This window comes from Amphiura filiformis, chromosome 15 (genome assembly GCF_039555335.1).
Source record: "Amphiura filiformis chromosome 15, Afil_fr2py, whole genome shotgun sequence".
NCBI classification, from domain to species: Eukaryota; Metazoa; Echinodermata; class Ophiuroidea; order Amphilepidida; family Amphiuridae; genus Amphiura; species Amphiura filiformis.
In genome coordinates this window covers 40,205,223-40,226,085 of record NC_092642.1, presented here as the reverse complement: position 1 = coordinate 40,226,085, position 20,863 = coordinate 40,205,223, and the positions used below count along the sequence as shown (strand labels likewise).

Sequence of the window (20,863 nt, the reverse complement as noted above, 5' to 3'; positions counted from 1 at the left end):
TGTATGGGGACTGTGTGGTTAGGATTCCAAACATGCACTTACTCCAAAATATACAAAACTTGACAAAAAAGAGACCCAAAAATATATACTTTTTCTGAAATTTGAAAGTAGATTAAGGTACATTTGCCAAATTCAGGATATTTTGTGCAAATTTTGCTAAAAACAATGAAAAATTTGCACTTGTTCCTGATTTTGTGAGATTTTTTTAAAATGGGTGTTACCCAAATCTACTGAACATATACACACCTTTCCAATAAGAACCCCCTCCCCATTTTTGATAATAGTACAGTAAATGCTTTGAAGAATTCATTTTCTTTTCAAATACTAAGAATGATTTGTCCATTTGTCCATTAAGCTGTTTTCATTTAAAATTTATAAACCTTTCAGATATTTCTTGTAACAACTTTGTAAGCTTATGTAAAAAATTGTTATAAGCAGTGCTGGCACTACCTAAAATACATCGTCATTGTTGTCTCATCATCGCCGTCGTTGTCATTATCATCATCTATCCGGGGACGTATGATCATCATTATCATCATTATCCATAACAACAACAACATCATCATCTGAAATGTATTGGCTTATATTCTAAACCAGTACCAGATATATTAGCTAGATTTTATATAAACAGATGAAGTTCTTCAATTAAGTATTTACCCTATCGTAATCCTTAAAGTATGGAAATGTCATGACCCGCCTCTTGCGCACATCTTCTGCCAGTGCATCCAGTATGTTTTGCACCCTTCTCTCCTCAGCTGAAGATAATGAATTAAGGGTACGACTCAGAGCTCCACGAGGAGGCCTAGGCACTTCTAGCTGTGGGTTCTTCTCTAGATATGGATCATTAAATGCTGTGGGATGCAAGTTTTTAAAGAAAAAACAATTTAATTTTACACATTATTTAAAAGTGGCACATCTAAGACCTTCAATTTTATTTTAATCAATTCAAAAGGTGTTGCACTTCGCCTACAAGATAGATACTGGTGTACCTGTTTGACAATACACAGTAAAATGAATGGTCTCTTTGTGCAAACATTCAAAAATTAACCAGAATGCAAAAACAAAAAACTCTCATAAAAGATCTTTGGGTAACAGGATAGGACAGTTTTCCTGAAAAATTGGATGACAGGGTGGTAGGTTTTTTTGGAAAAAATCCTTTGGTAAAAGAGAGGTTGAGAAGGCTCCCTTAAGAGCATATAAAATAGTGTCCCCTTTGAGATTTTAATATCATCTTTAATAAAAAAAAAACTTTCTTAGCCACATCAAATGGTATAATAATGCTATGTAAAAAAAATGCAAAAACAGAATTTATATCTGTGTCCGTACCATTTTCCATGGCATGGCAGAAATCCATGTATCGTACTCTGCTATCAGGATTCACATAGTAGTCCACAACTTTCTGTACCTCCCCTTTGGTTAGATTTACACGCTCCTTGATACACAGCATAATGCCGCATACAAACTGGTTCTTGGTAATAACACCGCCACGTAGCTTGTCGTGATCGCAGAAAAACTCTGTCGTACGGATGCCATATTTGTGGACTGCAACCTGGATTCTACCGAGGATTTGGTTGAGTTCTTTGTCTGATGTTATCTGCAATAAGTATGTTTATCAAATATTAAGTATGTATGTTTATTATGTACAAGGGAAAAATAAAGGCTTTGAACAGGGCTCTATTTTTGTGAAAAAAGGGAAAAGCCCAGTTATTGAACAGGGCTCTACTTTTATTTGCCTTTGAAAAAATTAGAATAATGACTCTTTTAATATGTACATAGTATCAATCTCTATTAATATCGACATGAGTAAATGATTCAGTTACTGTACACTGATAAATTGATGTATCATGAACTTAAATAAAAATTCCTTTAAAAAAGGAATGTGGCGCCCAATGTGAACTTGGACGTGATTTGGTGAATTCCATGGTGTGTAGATTTGGTATTATAATGATTTTTCTAGGGAAGAGTAGAAGATGATCAAATGCAAGAGAAATGTGTTTGATTGGGGAAGGTGTTCTGACAATCCAAATATAAAGTTAGTCCACCTCAAATGACCTGTAACAATTTGTGATTGACATTACTTAATTCACCTCGGATGACTTTGATCTGACATTCAACATTTTCGCTTACACCAATCATATCCATAACAATTTAACTCTTACAACTTCCTGTCAACTCTCTAATTTAAAACTCTAAATTTCTGTCTGTTTGCCTTTTCTGTCTTATTTAGTACGCTACAGTTTGTTATTACTAGCGGGATACCCGCGCTTCGCGCGGGTCCCCGCTAGATGAGTAAATGGGAGCGTTCACTATAACAGGAAGAATTACTGAACAGATAGAATCATTGAAAAGGTACATTTTTATTTACATGTATCTAAATCTGTCTCTTCGATACATTTTCTTTTTTAGTTTGTTCTGCTTAGCTTGTGATTTTCCGTTTCCATGTCATTTATTTATTTAACCCGTTATTTAACCACATCTTTTTCCCGTCTTTATTACGTCCTCTAGCGTGTCTACGGCACGTGTTCACCCGGTCCCGTGACCCGCCCATGTACCTTTTTGTCCTTTATTTTCCTTCTTTCCGTATTATCATGTCCACTGGTCTCTGGCTCGCAGTCGCGTGGCTCTGCGCCGTTACTCGCCCATTGGCGAAAGTGCGATTACATGACGAGGCGCCGACGCAGTAGCTGCCGGCCAGCTGCAGTGACGCTGTAGGCTGACAACCTATTTTCATAACAAAAACCCGTTTTTACCCATATTTTCACTGTTTTTGCAGCCAATTCTTGACCGTTTTCAACCAAATAAAGTTTAAACCCGTTCCCGTATATTCATCGATCTCCCGTATGAATTTGGCGACATTTGGATAGAAACTGGAGGAGCCTTTGATGGACTCACATAGATACAACATTCCCCTATTTATAGTAAGATTAAGATAAGCAAACATTGCTGGGTTGATAACAGGATTTAGTTATATACTTAATCCAATCATGGAGGTAGTAGCTAGATTCTATGGTAATTAGCAAACAAAAGCCATCAGTTTAAGATCTTATCACTATGGACCACAAGAGTCTCATCCCAATGGCATAGTCCAATAACCTCAATTACATAATCATAGTGCAAAATTTGACCTCAAGTTGCAGAGTATGAGTTTGTGTACAAAGGATGAATGTACAAATGTATTAGGGTTTAAGAACTGTTCCCATGATAGATGAGCATGTTGTGGATCCTAGTGTATGGTCAAATGTCACCGCTCTATCGGGTTCTAAGGCACACGGTAAACTGGTTGAACGCATACAAAGGTCAGGATTTATTTGGTGTTTTTATAAATCCTAATTTTGTATTTTAAACAAAGTATATACGCTCACCATTTTATCCCGTACATATCAGAAAACAATAATAAAATAAAATCCAAGCAAATTGTGGTTTTATTTCTGAGCTGGGCATAATTTTAGCAAAACAATTGCGAAGTCAATCTAGCAAGAGTGAAATTAGAAGCTTTTCACAAAGTAATGCCTATATTGTCAGTGTGCACAGTACCGTTCTCTATGGGACAAAAAGTATAATTTTTCACATGCTCCAATTATCCAGTAAGCTAAGGAATTAATCATCAACCCTGCCCAAAATTTTACAATAATTAAATAAAAAGTTTTAAGTATATTTCATTATGGTTTGAACATTGTGTATCTATAGTATAAAAGAAGTCACTGAAACTGTTTATAACCAAGTAATGAAAGAATAGATAATTAACCATTTACCTCTCTAGGTATGTTATATGTGTTGACCTGTGTGACATCAATTTGTTCTTCTTAATCCATCCTCCGTTTGATTGCTTCCACATCATTGTGAAAGTTGAGATAGTTACATAGGCCGGGTCTCTCTGGATCCAGGTATCCTCTCACAAGCAAAGAAAGCTCTTCATCATTCAAACCGATAGGTTTTGGAAAACTACGATGAAACTACAGGATATAAAAGAAGGCACACAGATTTAATCACCAAAAATATTTGGGAGAAAATCAGGCTTTTGTATGATTTTTTTTTAAATTGAGCATTTTTTGAATATTTTTGGTGCAAATTTCTCAAAGTTGGTCAAAATATAAAAAAATTATAAAAAAACCGGTTCCTAAATATTTGTATCTAGTTTTTAAAAATTAATAAAAATATTTTTTTTGTTAGGTTGACTGAAAAAATTTGGGCCAAAAAATTGGTTTTTTTTACAATGTACGCATAAATACCTGACTTTCTGTAACCACACCAATATGATGCCTGTCAAAATCTTCATAGCAGGTCCTAATGTTGATTCCATGGTACTTGTAGTATGGGGCAATTCTCTCTACAATCTCTGTAATCTTGTTCTTTGTGGCTGGACTGAGTGGACGTAAAGATCTCTTGCTTCCAAGACTAAAATATCAAATTATACACACATGACGATTTTTAAAATGTTAGTTTCAAATCAAGTAGGATTAATTTTATTACTTTTAGCCACATAAATACAGACTTGACATTTAATATGGAATACTTTTTCGCAAAATTCCAAGACTGGTCTGGTAGAGGTCTGCATAAACGGCACACACCGACACCGCCTGGCTAATAATTATTTGGTGCAGAAGGGACACTAAAATGAATACACGGGATCGATACACGTGAATTGCTATGCACGATTTTGATATCAGACGAAAATCTTCTGATACCGGGTTAGAAAATGATGAATATCTCCCGTCATGATTTTTTCTCAAGAAACCAGATTTGGTCTCATAAACTTGGAAATACGTGTTGAACAGATATGATAGTCGCTAGAATGCGCTTTGAAAATTGGCCGTGCGCTTTGAACTCAAAATTTGACCATTTTATATTGCGTTGGTCCTGTTATGGACTACAGCGTGCAGCATGTAGTACAGCTGCACTCACTGTAGGCAGTATAAAAGTCGATGACCATTGACCTCAATGGGGTATACAAGCTTAATCACGCGCAACCAAGATCGATTACCCGGCTATTGTGAGTAGCCTTAGTTATGTCCCTCGACTAATTATTAGTTTAAAAGAGCTTTAAAGGTTTGAACCAAATGGCTAATCGTGGCTGTGGATTTAACCTACCATGGCGATTCCTGCCATGAAGATATAGGGTCGAAGACACTGTGCGGCACGGGCTAAATATTAATTGGGGTGTATCGGGAGATGGTGTAAAATAATTGTATGACAGAAAATGTGCTTTCCATTAGTTTACATTATGGCGCTCATACTGAAGTGAATTAGCCTAAAATGGCGGATTTAAGGAGACCGGAATTTGATTTTTGTGGGAGTAAAATTTCTGAATTTGACCAACATTATTCTGATATTATCAAATTCATTGGGGATTGAGGCGATTTTACTGAACCTGTATACCAATAAGTGTTCGTCTGAACTGAAATGCACCTGTGATCTACCAGTTTTGAAAGTGGGAGGAGCTTTAAAAAATATGGCTCTTAAAAGTGATACGCACTCAGAAAGTTTGAATGGTCCCCTGGGACCAAAAGTTATAAACTTACTGTACACAAAGAAGCAGTGTGAGTTCATTGGCCAACCAGGAATCCAAGCAGTTGTTTTTGTACCATAAGTTTATAACATTTGACCCCAGGGGGCCATTCAAACTTTCTGAGTACGTACAGCTTCTAAGAGCCCCATTTTAAGCTCCTCCCCTGTTCAAAAACTTGGTACATTGTAAGTGTTTTTCAGCTGTGATGAATGCCAGTTGCTGACGAAGTTTAAGAAATATCACCTCAAACCCCTATAAATTTGATAATAACAGAACCATGTTGCATAAAGTCTGAAATTGTGTCCCCACAAAGCTCAAATTCAGCCTCCCTAATCCCGCCATTTTAGGCAAATTCGCTACATTATGAGCACCATAATGCAAACATATGGAAAGCACATTTTCTACCAAATAAATATTTTACACCATCCCCCGACACACTCAATTAATATTTTAGCCTGTGCAGTGTATGCAGACTCCGTCCAAACCAATCTGGGAAATTTGCGAAAAATATTCCATATTAAATGTCAAGTCTGTATAACAAAATGTAGAGTTTTGGAATTAAATCAAATACCGGAACTTACTTTTTGCAACTTTGCATCTGGAACCACCAGATTTCATCAGGCAACTGACCCGCTGGGCTGATCACGTGATAGACTGATGATGTCTGGTGGTTCCAGAAGCAACGTCGCAAACTTGCAAAAAGTAAGTTCCAGTATTTGATTTACTTCCAAAACTCTGTTTGAAACTACTGGATGACTAAGAACATTCACTCATATAACAAAATGTATTACAAAAGGTCTTTATTCTTCATTCCTACTGCATGTATTATGGCATTATTCTATATCCAACTAAAACTGGGAAAACAATAAATTAAATACTGAAGAAAATAGATTTTCTAAACTGATTTAAATTCTAAGCTGACTTACAATTCCTCTGGTTCAATCTTCTGTGTCATAGGGTTTACTTTAAGTTGATCTGGTTGGAAAACTGAAATGAAACAGAAAGCAACACAATATGAATTACACATCAGAAAGGGGAACTCAAGCATAAACCCAGCAAACACAAAACCTTTTTTGATATTATTCGCAAAAGGTTAGAAAAGGTTGCCAGAAAACGTTTAAATGTCGAGTTATGTGAAGGATATAAACGTTTTCATAACATTCAAACACATTTTTTGAAAACTTACTTCCAAAATATTCTAACAAGAATATTTGGCAAAATATATTTCCAAAATTTTTTACAATATTTAACATTTAGACAACATTTTAAGTATATTGTTGCAGTGTGTTTTCATACAAAATGTTTTAAAACATTTTCATGACCTTTATAAAACCGACATTTAACGTTTTTACCAATGTTTTTACGTTTTAAAAATGTTTTGTGTTTGCTGGGAAGTGTACACATGCATGCAGGGTTGCAGGCTCGGGGTGCTGGGAGGTCCTCAACACAGATGACCATACAGGTATTTGTTCCCCGGGAAAGACCCGTATTTTGGACCGCACCGCTCCAAAAGACCCCTGACTTTTATTTTGGCACACCATTTGGAAATTTTACCCCCCGCTCATAATTATTGCACAGCCCATACATGATGAATGTTATAATTTTATTGTGAAGTTGAAAGACAATTTAAGGTGTAAAATATGTAGCAACATGCTGACCAGAATTTTGTCTTTAAATCAGAATATCCTTTAGATGCACTTTCTGAATAAGAAACTGAACTGAAAAACATTCTTGTGTTAAATTTACTTACTACAATCAATGACATCAGCAAATTTTTGGTAGTTGACCATATTACCCCCTGGTTTATCTTCATATTTTCTCAGTAATATCGCCTCCTCTTCTGGACTCAACACTATTTGGAAACTTTGATCGAGACATCTTGCGAACTGTGACTCTGTGGATGGAGAGAAATGTAATAATAAGAGCTGAAAGTGAAACTTTTATTCAGGTTTTTGTTAATGCAGGTGTCAATGAGGTTTAAGACCAAGATAATAAAGATATTACTGACAACTCTTGCTTTTATAAGTTTGACAAAGTGTAATAAAGTTCAATTCAAGATCATATGTGACCATCCAGCACAACTGAGCCCTGAAGTCGCCAATCATCATTTTTGAGATATTCAACCAAAATATTCTGCTTGAAATTAGCTTTAAGGCCAGAGTAATGGAAGACATATTCGTTCACGCCCGAATTTGAGATTTCTTGATATTTATCAACACTAAGGGGCTGTGCAATAATTATGAGCCCTGGGGAGGGTAAAATTGGGGGAAAGAAATTTTTGGCGAGCCGAAAGGGGGGCAAGCAATTTTGGCAAGCCGAGAGGGGGGGCAAGCGATTTTGGCACGATTCACGGGCGCCTTTTTAATAAAACGCTCTAAAATGGCTTAGGAAAACGGCACGGAAACGCTTAAATATGCAAATTTTCCTGCTTTCACTAGGCTTGCATAACATACATCTAGACCATTTAAAGTTTAGAATTTGGGATCCCAAAAATTTGGCATGTTCAAGGGGGGGGGGGCAAAGAATTTTTGGCGGGCCGAGAGGGGGGGGCAAGCGGTTTTGGCGGGCGAGAGGGGGGGGGGCAAGTGATTTTGGCACGCCATTCGGGGCTCATAATTATTGCACAGCCCCTAACATGTATTCTTTCACTTGAAACTGATAAAATACAACTTGCTAATATTTACTCGTATTTTTACTTGATTTGTTTCACTCTTTTCAACTCTAAAAAGTCACATGGCTCAAGACAGCTTAGTAAATTGGCCGGAAATAATGAGTCAGAAATGTGTGAATGCGAAATATTGTGATTACGCGCGCGATTCGTGGCGCGTGACGCGACGCAACTCTGCGCGTATGTGCAATGCAGTCAAGGCGCATTCGGTATGTTGTTTACGCCAGCAAATGTGGTGTAAACAAAACAACAATTTGCAGTCAAAATGCCACTTGGATTTTTTAATTATTTTGAATTTTGGCGCACTGAAGTGAATTTTTGTGATTTTTTCAAAAACTTGAGATTTTTTAACAAATCTGGCGTCACCATGGATTCCTTGACTCATTTCCTTTCCAAAAATGTAGGCCTATAGTTTTATATACTTTTGACATAAAATTCAGAAATAATGATGCTCGAAAAGGTCCATGTTCTCTCCCATTACACTGGCCTTAAAATGATGTACGGTATATCATGTCTATAGTACTTGACATTTTAAGTAGTGAAAAATCAATAAAACAGTCAATAAATCCTTTGTTTCCTATTGTTTATTGTTATTAGTTCAATGGAGCATATCTCAATAGTGGCACTGGCGACATCCGGGCTCAGTTGTGGCATGGTTGTGGAGGATGGTCACATATATGGTCATAGCTCTCTATTATACTTTAAGGGCAGAGTAATGGGAGAGAATATGGACCTTTTCGAGCTTCATTATTTCTGAATTGTATGTCCAAAGTATATAAAACTATACATTTTTGGAAAGGAAATGAGTCAAGGAATCCCATGGTGACGTCAGATTTGTTCAAAAATCTCAAGTTTTTGAAAAAATCACAAAAATTGACTTATTTACCCCAATTTTTTGTGACAACTTAGAAAAAAAGCCGTTCGGAGTAAAAAAAAGTCAGTTAGCTTTTCATGAAGAAGAGACATGAACTTAGGAAGGTTTTTTTTATTTTTTGAAATTCGTCTCTTTTTGAAATATTGAAAAAACATGTGAAAAAAGCCATTTTGTCACTCTATTAAGCTAAAAATTGCACATAATGGTGTATATTTTTGTTTAAAACAAATATTTTGAAAAAATAAAAAAACCTTCCCTAGACTTTGATGTACTCTAAAGGATAGTGAAAAAAGTTTACCCTTTGCTTGCATATTTTCGAAGTTATCTTGTCACAAAAATCGCAAGCATTATTGTCAAAAGTGAACTCTGAGAAATCGACGTTTTAGTAAAAAATGTCAAAATTATGCACAAAACGTCCTTAAATTTTTAAACGGTAAGACTTTCACACTTGTAAAAGCTGTATCTGGTGCATGGTCTAAATATGCATCTTTTGCACCAATGAATCTATAATGTCTGCTTTCAGTGCGCCAAAATTCAAAATAATTAAAAAATCTAAGTGGCATTTTGACTGCAAATTTTTGTTTTGTTTACACCACATTTGCTGGCGTTAACAACATACCGAATGCGCCTTGACTGCGTTAGACATACGCGCAGAGTTGCACCGCGTCCACGCGACTTCGATTCACAGGCGTAATCACAATATTTCGCATTCGCACATTTCTGACTCATTATTTCCGCCAATTTACTAAGCTGTCTTGAGCCATGTGACTTTTTAGAGTTGAAAAGAGGTGAAATAAATCAAGCAAAAATACGAATAAATATTAGCAAGTTGTATTTTATCAGTTTCAAGTGAAAGAATACATCTTAGTGTTGATAAATATCAAAAAATCTCAAATTCGGACGTGAACGAATGTGTCTTCCATTACTCTGGCCTTAATACCCCAGGGTGATTTGGACTGTTAATTAAAGGTTTAAAAAAAAAAAAAGATTATTAATTCATATGACCATAATTTCATATCATATTGTTGTAAGCAGTGGCGTAGCATTTATGAGTCATCCAATTGGATTGGGGAGCAGGGACTGATTACAGGGGGGTGGGGCATTGGGTCTAAGGCACCAGTCATTAAATTGTGGTCATTTTTCTATGAAATTTGTCCACTCCTGATGTACTGTGGGGAGGGGGACATGCCCCTATGATGTTATGCCACTGGTTTATCTGAGTCATATTACTACTGGTAATTAGAGCATCATAGCTGATAAAAGCCCAGGACCTCCCAGGAGAACAGTATTCAAAATTAATATTGCAGTCTATGATGAAAATATGATGAAGCTGCTATTTAGATTCAATCATGTTTCACCGTTGTTCATCACCGTTTAACAACGATGCGGCGCGTCGTCTGCGTGGTTTACTTGGCGAGGGCAGCTTTAGCTTTAGCTGCCCGCCAAGTAAACCACGCAGACGCGCCGGACGCGAAGTTGTTAAACGGTGATGAACAACGTGAAACATGATTGAATCCTTTCAACAACGAAAAGAAGCTAAATATCGTATAATTCACGATTATTTTACGAGGAATGTCAGTTAATCATTGCCACTCAGCCTTACAAAAACTTCGATGATTTCTCTTTTGATATCAACAATAAAACTGCAGAATAAAACGGCAATGTTTAGCCGCTATCTGAAAAATACTGAATTCAACTTGTAAGCTGGCATACGCACAAAGGTTCCAGGCATGACGAATTTTACGCGCTCTCGCGTAACGCGTAGTCTCGCTCGCGTTCGCGTATACGCTACAGTAAAAGTGTGGGTTCATCACGGTTTAACAACGGTTGGCTCCTGTACAAAGGTATAGGAAGAGTTGTTGAAATCACTATACAGAATATTTTTCAACAGACAAAGTCCAAGTTCAAAGTCCCTGTGCATTGTATGTTAAAGGCTTAATGTACGATTTCCTTCAAATTTTAAATTTGGTCATTATATACTCAAAATGCTGAAATAAAACTAGTAATAATGATCGGGAATGGTTTCTGTCCATTTTGAGCTGAAATAACGAGGTAATGTGAAAGAAGCACTGCTTGTTATTTTGGCCGTTTAACACGCTGTTCTATGGGCGGACATAAAGTCATAATTTCTTGAATTATGACTTTATGTCGAACTTTGCTCTGTTTACTATACAAACACAACAAATTTGGCTGATTCCATTTAGGTGCAAGTTGTGACATGTGTAAACATTACAAATATATGCGGGCAATTCCACGGTAACTCGTGCTACACTTTATGGCGTCCTTTTACATACTTTGTGCTCCAGCTTTTAAATTGATTTGATTGGAATCTGTATTTTTTGTATTTTAATACCCAACATTCAAGGCTAGATCCTCATAGTATTGCTAATTCAGGATATCAACTTTTGTATGTATGGGACAGCTGTAAAATCGGTAACTCGTACTACGAGCAGAGGACATGCTTAAAAATCACTCATTTTTATTTTGATGGTGTGCTAAAACAAAAAACACTAAAGCCTTATTGATTATATGATAAGTAATTGCTATAATAAGGTTTGTTTTGGTATACCTTAAAAAGTTGTGCCCCTCATAGTTTTACATTGACTGGCAAAAACATGGTAACTCGTACTACGGTAACTCGTGCTACAGTTTGTCCGCCATATATAAAATGGTATTGTTCATCTAAATGTCAATTTTTTTTGATAACAATTCCTCAACAACTGGTGTAATGATCAAATAACTCAATCTATGTACAAATAATCACCCAAATAACCCATCTATGTACAAATAACACTATTCAGTGTATGTACCAGCATACAATGTACCACACACATTACATACAAACATCCCAGCCTTACATACGCCTTGCTTGATCCTGTTTGGATATTTTATTCTAGGGCTTAAATTTAAACAGTTAAATTGAACAGTCAACAATTGATAAAACTTTTACTTCCATGTTATTTGACTCTAAATTCCCTCACAAAACTTGTAATGTTCATGGTTATTTGCTCTGTAAGTTTTTTAAAAATTGCTTTCTGAGTTACAGAATGTTTGGTCATCTTTTGGTTGAGACCATTTCCTGCTTGGTGCAAATACTCTAGTTTGCCCGATTTCAATCACTTCACTAAGCTGAAAAATGAGCCTCATTACACTCAACAACAAACCAATTTCCAAAACAAATCTCAGAACTATACAAATCTCAGTATCAACAATGTCACTGTGGCTGTTAATCTCAGGATTTCCAGTATCTATTTAAGTTAGGCGGGCAGCCTAACTTATTTCTTTCTTTGCATTTCTTTCTTTCTTTCTTTCTTCTTTCTTCTTTCTTCTCACAATTTGCTACTTCTTCCACACCCTTGATCGGATTTCGACCAAACTCAGTCACAAGCAGTATTGGGTAGCTGGCTACAAAAGGTATGGGTTGTTTAACATCAGAGGTCATCCAAGGGGTCACAGGGGTCAAAAAGGTCATTTTAACCGAAAATGCTCGATTAAGCTGAAATTTAAATGCAATGATCCTAATTACATTCTAAACATGTTTAAAATATTTTCAAATTTATTTAAGGTCATTAAGGGGCCATAAAGGGGTCAAAGGTCAAGTTTTTCAAAATGCTCCAATTGAGCTGAAATTTAAATGCAATAATCCTTATGACATTCTAAACATGTTGAAAATATTGTAAAATTCATTTCAGTTCATTAAGGGGCAATAAAGGGGTCAAAGGTCTAGTTTTCAAAATGCTTCAATTGAGCTGAAATTTAAATGCAATGATCCTTATGACATTCTTTACATGTTTTAAATATTTCAAAATTCATTTAAAGTCATTAAGGGGTCATACAGAGGTCAAAAGTCAAGGTATATTAAAACGGCAATTAATGAAACAGTCTTATTAAAATCAATACTATCCAGCACCCAGCACAGTATTGCCGCTTGATCAGATCGTCACAATCATCCGCCTAACTTACCTCGTGCCCTTGCAAAGGGCACAGTTGCTCTAGTTTGTTTGTTTTATTTCTTTTTTTGCCTCGGTTACTCATTCAGTGGATGTTTTAAGGTATCCTCTGTTCTTCCATGAGGCCCATATTAATTGATTGGTTCTTAGGCTAGATCCTAGGGGGTGGAGGGCTAAACATTTTGGTTGCTTCATTTTGACCAGGTATTGATAGTGGGATATATGCTAAACAGCATGTTTTTTAGAGAGACTGTACAATGTAAAGTCTTTGAGCTTTTAAAAAAAAAGAAGGACTTTATTGGTGTGTGCAAACATTTGGTATAAATAAATTTACACTATTTTGGCACATGATCGGGGTGGAAACTGGCTCCTTGAATCTTATCTCTATCTTTGCCTTCCATATTTTTACTTTAATTTTCCTGCGACAGGAGGTCACTTTTCTCTTTAATTTTTGGCCCCCACACATGTGTGGTTGCCTGGTTGTTTGTTTCTTTAAGTTAGGCGTGCAGCCTAACTTATTTCTTTCTTGCCATTTCTTTGTTTCTTCTTCTTCTTCTTTCTCACAATTTGCTACTACTCCCACATCCTTGATCGGATTTCGACCAAACTCAGTCACAAGCAGTATTGGGTAGCTGGCTACAAAAGTTATGGATTTGTTTAACGTCCGAGGTCATCCAGGGGTCACAGGGGTCAAAAAAGGTCATTTTAACCGAAAATGCTCCGATTGAGCTGAAATTTAAATGCAATGATCCTTATGACATTCTAACCATGTTTAAAACATTTATAATTTATTTAAGGTCATTAAGGGGCCATAAAGGGGTCAAAGGTCAAGTTGTTCAAAATGCTCCAATTGAGCTGAAATTTAAATGCAATGATCCTTATGACATTCTCAAGATATATAAAATATTTTAAAATTCATTTCAGGTCATTAAGGGGTCATAAAGGGGTCAAAGGTCAAGTTTTTCAAAATGCTTCAATTGAGCTGATATTTATATGCAATGATCCTTATGACATTCTATACATTTTAAAAATATTTTAAGATTTATTTAAGGTCATTAAGGGGTCATAAAGGGGTCAAATGTCAAGTTTTCGAAAATGCTCGTATTGAGCTGAAATTTAAATGCAATTAGCCTTATGACATTCTAAAGATGTTGAAAATATTTTGAAATTCATTTCAGGTCATTAAGGGGCAATAAAGGGGTCAAAGGTCAAGTTTTCAAAATGCTTCAATTGAGCTGAAATGTAAATGCAATGATCCTTATGACATTCTTATCATGTTTTAAATATTTTGAAATTCATTTAAGGTCATTAAGGGGGTCAAAGGTTAAGTTTTCAAAATGCCAGCTTTCCACGATCAAGGTATATTAAAACGGCAATTAATGAAACAGTCTTATTAAAATTAATACTATCCAGCAAAGTATTGCTGCTTGAGATCGTCACAATCATCCGCCTAACTTACCTCGTGCCCTTGCAAAGGGCACAGTTGCTCTAGTTCTTTCTTTGTTTGGCTGTCCGGGCGGAAGCAAATTCATTAATCCACTGTACAGCTCCAACACAATAACTACAAACTTGGTACCGGTATGGTGATAGAATAATGGTGGCTTGATGTGCTGTGTAGTTTTGTGTTATGTTATTTGCATATTTATGAATATTAATGAGCTTATTTACAAATTTTGCCTACATTTTCATTAATCCACTTTGCAGCATTATAAACACAATAACCAATCAACTTCAAACTTGGTTTGGTTGGATATGGTGGCCTGATGTGCTGTATAATTTTGTGTCATGTTATTTGCATATTTATGAATATTAATGAGCTTATTTGCATATTGCATATTATTTTTTATTTACAAACCTTTGTTATTTACACACTTTTTTGTGTGTGTGTATGGGCACCTTAATTACGAACTGCATAATTCTAGTTTGTCATGGGGCAGGCTGCCCCTTCCCCCCACACTGGCTACACTGCTGCTAGAAAGCTGTTACCAATATAATGGTCACATATAAATGCATATTCATGAAGTTGGGAGATCCTCTATTGCTGCCAAGTGGTAGATTTTGCATGACCTTTGCTGGTACAGGGGAAGTGGGCTATGGTAACTCAGTACTACATCGGTAACTCGTGCTACTGGTAACTCGTGCTACAGTTTTAAATGGGTCATTATTATGTGATGGATAGTGTTTTGTATATTAATTTCTTATTTTTACTCAAGGCACTACTAGTAGAAGGAAAATAATAAGTGGCATCAATTAAATTGCCAACATTTTGAAAATATATAAAAAATGCATCTTTCGGTAACTCGTACTCGCCATATTTAGTGCTATGAAAATAATGAAAGAAAAAAAAATAGTTACCAATACCATGGTCACATATAAATGCATATTCATGTAGTTGGGAGATCCTCTATTGCTGCCAAGTGGTAGATTTTGCATTACCTTTGCTGGTACAGGGGGAAGTGGGCTATGGTAACTCGTGCTACATCGGTAACTCGTGCTACTGGTAACTCGTGCTACAGTTTTGAATGGGTCATTATTATGTGATGGATAGTGTTTTGTATATTAATTTCTTATTTTTACTCAAGGCACTACTAGTAGAAGGAAAATAATAAGTGGCATCAATTACATTGCCAACATTTTGAAAATACATAAAAAATGCATCTTTCGGTAACTCGTACTACGCCATATTTAGTGCTATGAAAACGCATAATGAAAGAAAAAAAAATTAGTGGGGATTATTTAAAATGTGTTGGATGTTTCTTGAAGACCATATTTCAGAGATATAAAATGTATCAAATTTAAAAGAAAAGTGCCCATGTTTAATAAAATAGGCCCACTTGGAAAATATCTAAGGGTCAGTCCATGTCAAAACAGACTGAGTGTACACCCACCCTCTTGGATTATGCTCTCCTTTGGCTCAGGGGTACCTTTCATGGACCCCTAGGTGAGGTCACAAGAAAAAAATTCAAATTCAATTTCGTTTGCGAATGGCGGGCAATCAAAGTTTGGCGACCTCGACCAAAATTGTGAATTTAAGGTGTCCAAATGACAAAGCGCTCTCTTTGAGAGGCATTTTCTTCTTAATTAAATCAGTTGTGACCCTCTTTTGAATGTGGTCACTCACTGGCTGTGTCTGAAATGCCTAATGCCAAAAAAGATTGATTTGAATTTCGTTGGGATTTCAGAGGGGTCAAAATCAGCACTTCATACTGTTCAATCAAATTATCTTTGATTTTGAAGGACCCGTGATAATGCCACAGTGCACTTATAGGTCCTAATTATGTTCAGAATGGATTAACCATGTGCCAATGTCTATGAGCAATTCAAAAAGAGAAATTTCTAGACCCCCTACAGAATTTTAGGCCCCCTAAAGTGGTTCAGCCACAAATGGCGCTTAAAATCGGCAAATTTTGACACCTAATAACTTTAGGTGTACACCAGATATGAATTTCTAGTCTTTTGCATCTGAAAGAATGTAGTCTTATGTTACTAGGAACATAAGATTTGTTTTGTATTTTTGTGTTTTGATACTTTCAAAAGGTCGTTGACCTATGAACATTTTTAGTCATAGCGCCCTCCTGAAAGGTCTGACACATAACAAACTATATATTTTTGGAATCCTCATGACCATACGAGTAATTTGATATATTACTTGACATAATTGGGAGCATTCTGAAAATTTGACCCCCATAACCTGTACTTTGCATGTGCATCGTTGCCAGGAAGTGCATTTTTGACCCCCTTAAAAATCCATACAGAGGATTAGAAAGTAGTTTTTTTCTTATTACTTGACTCAAGAGCAACTTGAAATATCAGGATAAATAATACAAATGGCTATAAAGTGATCAAAAATATAAAAAAATATCATACTAAAATTGGCATTTTGTACCGTATCCTGTATGCATGGTATGTTAGGCAAAAATGACTATTTTGAAAGCGTCAACTTAATACTAAAACACAAAAAATACAAAACAAATCTTATGTTCCTAGTAACATTAAACTACATTCTTTCAGATGCAAAAGACTAGAAATTCATATCTGGTGTACACCTAAAGTTATTAGGGGTCAAAATTTGCTGACTTTAAGTGCCATTTGTGGCTGAACCACTTTAGGGGTGGCCTAAAATTCTGTAGGGGTCTAGAAATTTCTCTTTTTTAATTGCTCATAGACATTGGCATATGGTTAATCCATTCTGAACATAATTAGGACCTATAAGTGCACTGTGACATTATCATGGGTCCTTCAAAATCAAGATAATTTGATTGAACAGTACGAAGTGCTGATTTTGACCCCTCTGAAATCCCAACGAAATTCGAAATCTATCTTTTTGGCATTAGGTATTTCAGACACAGCCAGTGAGTGACCACATTCAAAAAGAGGATCACAACTGGTTCAATTAAGAAGAAAGTGCCCCTCAAAGAGAGCACTTTGTCATTTGGACCCTTAAATTCACAATTTTGGTCGAGGTCGCCAAACTTTGATTGCCCGCCATTCGCAAACGAAATGGAATTTGAACTTTTTCTTGTGACCTCACCTAGGGCTCCATGAAAGGTACCCCTGAGCCAAAGGAGAGCAAAATCCAAGAGGGTGGGTGTACACTCAATCTGTTTCGACATGGACTGACCCCTAAGTTGAACAGGAGTTTTTCACTTAAAATACACTCTCCAAAGAAACTTTTAAAAAACCACCAAAATGTTAGAAAAATGCTGAAAAAAGTTTATAACTTGAACCTTACATCTGTTTGGAATAATATAAAAGTTAAAAGAAATATATATTGGCAATTTCATTTTTTTGAGTCATGTCCACTTTTGCTTGGAATTGCCCATCATGCACAAAAATCAGGTTTGAAAAAAATTAACCAAATCCATATTATAAGATCGTACATTATGACTTTAATGATTCTCGCATATTCATGAGGGCCGATTGTTTGATTGCGCAGTGTCTAACAATCACGCCAGCGTTACGTGGCTTTGTGTATAATAGGCCTACGCGATAGAGCTTCGTGTGTCTTTGCGTTTACGCAAAAGACCGTAAAAATATGTGGTATGTGCATAGCATATCGCCCCTCATTATCAGGTAATGCTGAGACTTTGACTGTTTGGAGTTTTCTCAAACTTTTATGGTACCATCTTCTCATAACAGACTACCATTGCATTATGGGGGAAAAGTGTTTGCTTGTGTTTGCGACCGACCGACACTAATTGAGAGGTCAGTCAGTCAGTAGAACAGGGCTTCTTTTTTATTTAAATATATATTACCATTAAAATAAAAATCCTAGAAATAGATGTGATGAATTGTGAAGAAACTGTTTAAAAATCATGTCAGGATGTCAAAATTCTTGAAAATTCCTTTTTCTGGAATTTTCAAAATTAGGTTTGATAATGAAAATGATATATTCTTTTGAACAGTAAAATTTTGTGTCCAGATTTTCAAGATTAGGGTTGGTCGCAAAAGGGCAAGCAAACAATATTTTGGCCAATGCAAAAACAACAACAACAACAACACAACAACAATGCAACAACAACAACACAACAACAATAACAACAACAACAACAACAACTAGCTCACTTACTTGTAACAAAACCTGAGCGTAAACTATCATAATCTTTGAAGAATTCTGGAACTCTGACTCTTCTTTCCTGTACAGCTATGCAGTTCTGCCTTCAATATCTGCTGCTGTGCATGCCGGCATGATTGACGGCTGGCTTGCCTAGCTGGAATGGATTGCACCACCAAAATGTTTTAAATAAAATCATAATATTCATATAAAAATTACGTAAAGCTGCCAATGCCATGCAATATCTAAAGGCACATTTCTTTCAGGGAAGATTGGCACTGGCCGACCCCCTGGACTGAATAAAAAAAAAAAAACTGGGATAATTCTCACCTTTTTTATAATTTTCCGCCCTACCCCTTCTTCTTCCGTCGCACATTCTTTTTTGCCACCCCCTGCGTTTACCCCAGGAGTCTGGTGCCCCTCCACAGCCCCTCCAGAATATGCTCATGCCATATTTCCCGAAAAAATCCTGTCAGCAATAGACCCTACTTTTGAAGTCCTGGGCATTTGCATATGACATACTGTCCAACATCCTTCAAGTTCAAGGCACTCTCACCAGAACTCATATTAAATCATAACAGCAAATAAGGACTGCTACAAGTACTCGTTCTGGCCAAGGACAGTACCAGTTCGGGGGCACTCATAATTCATGGACGTCTCTGATATCAAATACTCTTGAAGCGTCATGTCACATAACAGTATCATAAATCACATACTCCCTAGTTTCAAAACCCAGTCGCAAACGATATTAGTAATTTTGGTGAACGTGCCTGCGCAGTGGGAATAATTTACTAGGCCTTCACACTCGGCAGTCCACGCTTTATAATGCGTGCCGGTTCGAAATTCTGAAAATTGGTGAAAGCGTGGGGTTTAAACTTTTTGGGTAAAAAGCGTGGACTGATATAAAGCGTGGGATTAAAATAAAAAGCGTGGCACTTCTTCCAACTTACAGTTTATTTTTATTGAATGATAAAATAATCATAGTTCCAAGAAAAATCACCAAAACTTGCACACTATGTGCAATGTACACAATATCCTCCCCCCGGAAGCCCTGCCAAAACACCTACGTCATATGCAAATGTCCGATTTTCCATGACGTGTTATTTTTCTTTACATTGATCGTATATGAGTGGCGTCATTATCATGCATAATTGATTGGCGAAGCAGCACGGAAGAAGTAGGATATAGTAAGCTGAACATAGCGTCGTCAAGTTTCATGACAAGAACAACATTTGAACGCCATAAAAGTACAGTTATTCATTAAAATGCTTATTTTACAGTACAGTAGTAGTTTTTCACATATAAAAATTATAATTTGCATTGTTCACGTAATGTATCAACTTTTAATGGAGAGAAAAACATCGGACTCGCACGTGTAGGTGCAGAATTCGGCGTACTTGATACTTGAACTAAATTGCGTGTGACTTTGTCAGTTTACAAATAGCGGAAAAAGCAAAAAGTGGTGGGGGTCAAGAATTTTCAGTATAAAGGGTGCCTCAGTAAAAAGCGTGGGGTCAAGAATTTTCAGTATAAAGGGTGCCTCAATAAAAAGGGTGGGGGTAAAATAAAAAGGGTGGGAGTCAAACCCCACTGGCCGAGTATGCCTTATCATGGTTGTAGCTAGCCCAAGTTGAATTAGAGCGCAGGCTCGGGTACTCTTGGGATTTTTTTACTTCAAAACATTTGATTTTGGCCATTGCAATCTAAGTGTGTTCTGGGACCATTTGTCAGAATTTGCACATATAGATATAATTTTTGCACAGGTAGAAATTTGCTAAACATAGGAAAGCTTATTCTAATACACTCATCGAAAGTGCCCCAGATGTCGACAAAGATCAATGTATGTGATATCACAGACTCCCCGTATGTGAAATCACTGACCCATCTTTGAAATCAGAGATGTCCGTGATATACGATACGAGTGCCCCGAACTGCTTCTACTTCTACTTCTATGCATATTCTCATCAAAAGCCTGTTCAGCAACTGGATGAGGGACTGCTGTGCGGTGCTTCTAGCAGGGGACGAATGTGCTCTGTGCTCACTCAGCCTCTTCTATTTACAGGTGCAAGTTCATTTGGTGCAAGTAAAACATCTGCCATGGATTTAGTTGGCTTCGATGGCTTCCTTGAACTGCTCCACAGTGGGCAGCGGAAGCGCATCCCAGTCCCGTAGTGTCCTCGGGAAAAAACTGTGCTTGTATGTTACTGGTACAAGACTGGAACAAACTACCCTACCACATCACCATGATACAAGACTCCAAAGAATTTAAGAATCAAGCAACTCCAATAAATATCATTCCGCATGTGCACAA

General features: G+C 36.6%; 2 protein-coding genes across 3 annotated transcripts in view; both read right to left on the bottom strand.

The window, feature by feature from the left end:
• LOC140171635 (uncharacterized) overlaps positions 1–20,863 on the bottom strand; it is a 30,925-nt gene that overhangs the window by 6,139 nt on the left and 3,923 nt on the right. The window contains exons 2-8 of one of the 2 annotated variants that reach the window (XM_072194922.1): positions 18,568–18,709; positions 7,257–7,400; positions 6,433–6,493; positions 4,230–4,395; positions 3,753–3,953; positions 1,327–1,594; positions 658–851 (exon numbers count right to left, since the gene is read on the bottom strand). In XM_072194922.1, coding sequence (XP_072051023.1) covers positions 658–851; positions 1,327–1,447 — 315 coding nt within the window. In that variant the 5' untranslated portion in view covers positions 1,448–1,594; positions 3,753–3,953; positions 4,230–4,395; ... (1 more) ...; positions 7,257–7,400; positions 18,568–18,709. The remainder of the gene's footprint in view (positions 1–657; positions 852–1,326; positions 1,595–3,752; positions 3,954–4,229; positions 4,396–6,432; positions 6,494–7,256; positions 7,401–18,567; positions 18,710–20,863) is intronic. The other variant, XM_072194923.1, reaches the window with a different exon arrangement.
• Positions 3,804–20,437, bottom strand: LOC140170951 (uncharacterized). Its single transcript, XM_072194145.1, has 5 exons — positions 20,434–20,437; positions 7,257–7,400; positions 6,433–6,493; positions 4,230–4,395; positions 3,804–3,953 (listed from the first exon to the last, which is right to left on the bottom strand). The coding sequence occupies exons 1-5, from the start codon at positions 20,435–20,437 to the stop codon at positions 3,804–3,806; spliced, it is 525 nt and encodes a 174-aa protein (XP_072050246.1).

Coding starts and splice junctions, on each gene's coding strand:
- LOC140170951 (XM_072194145.1), bottom strand. Junction 4,396..6,432: donor AAGATTGAACCAGAGGAATT/GTAAGTCAGCTT, acceptor TTGATATTTTAG/TCTTGGAAGCAAGAGATCTT. Junction 3,954..4,229: donor GTGTGGTTACAGAAAGTCAG/GTATTTATGCGT, acceptor TATATCCTGTAG/TTTCATCGTAGTTTTCCAAA.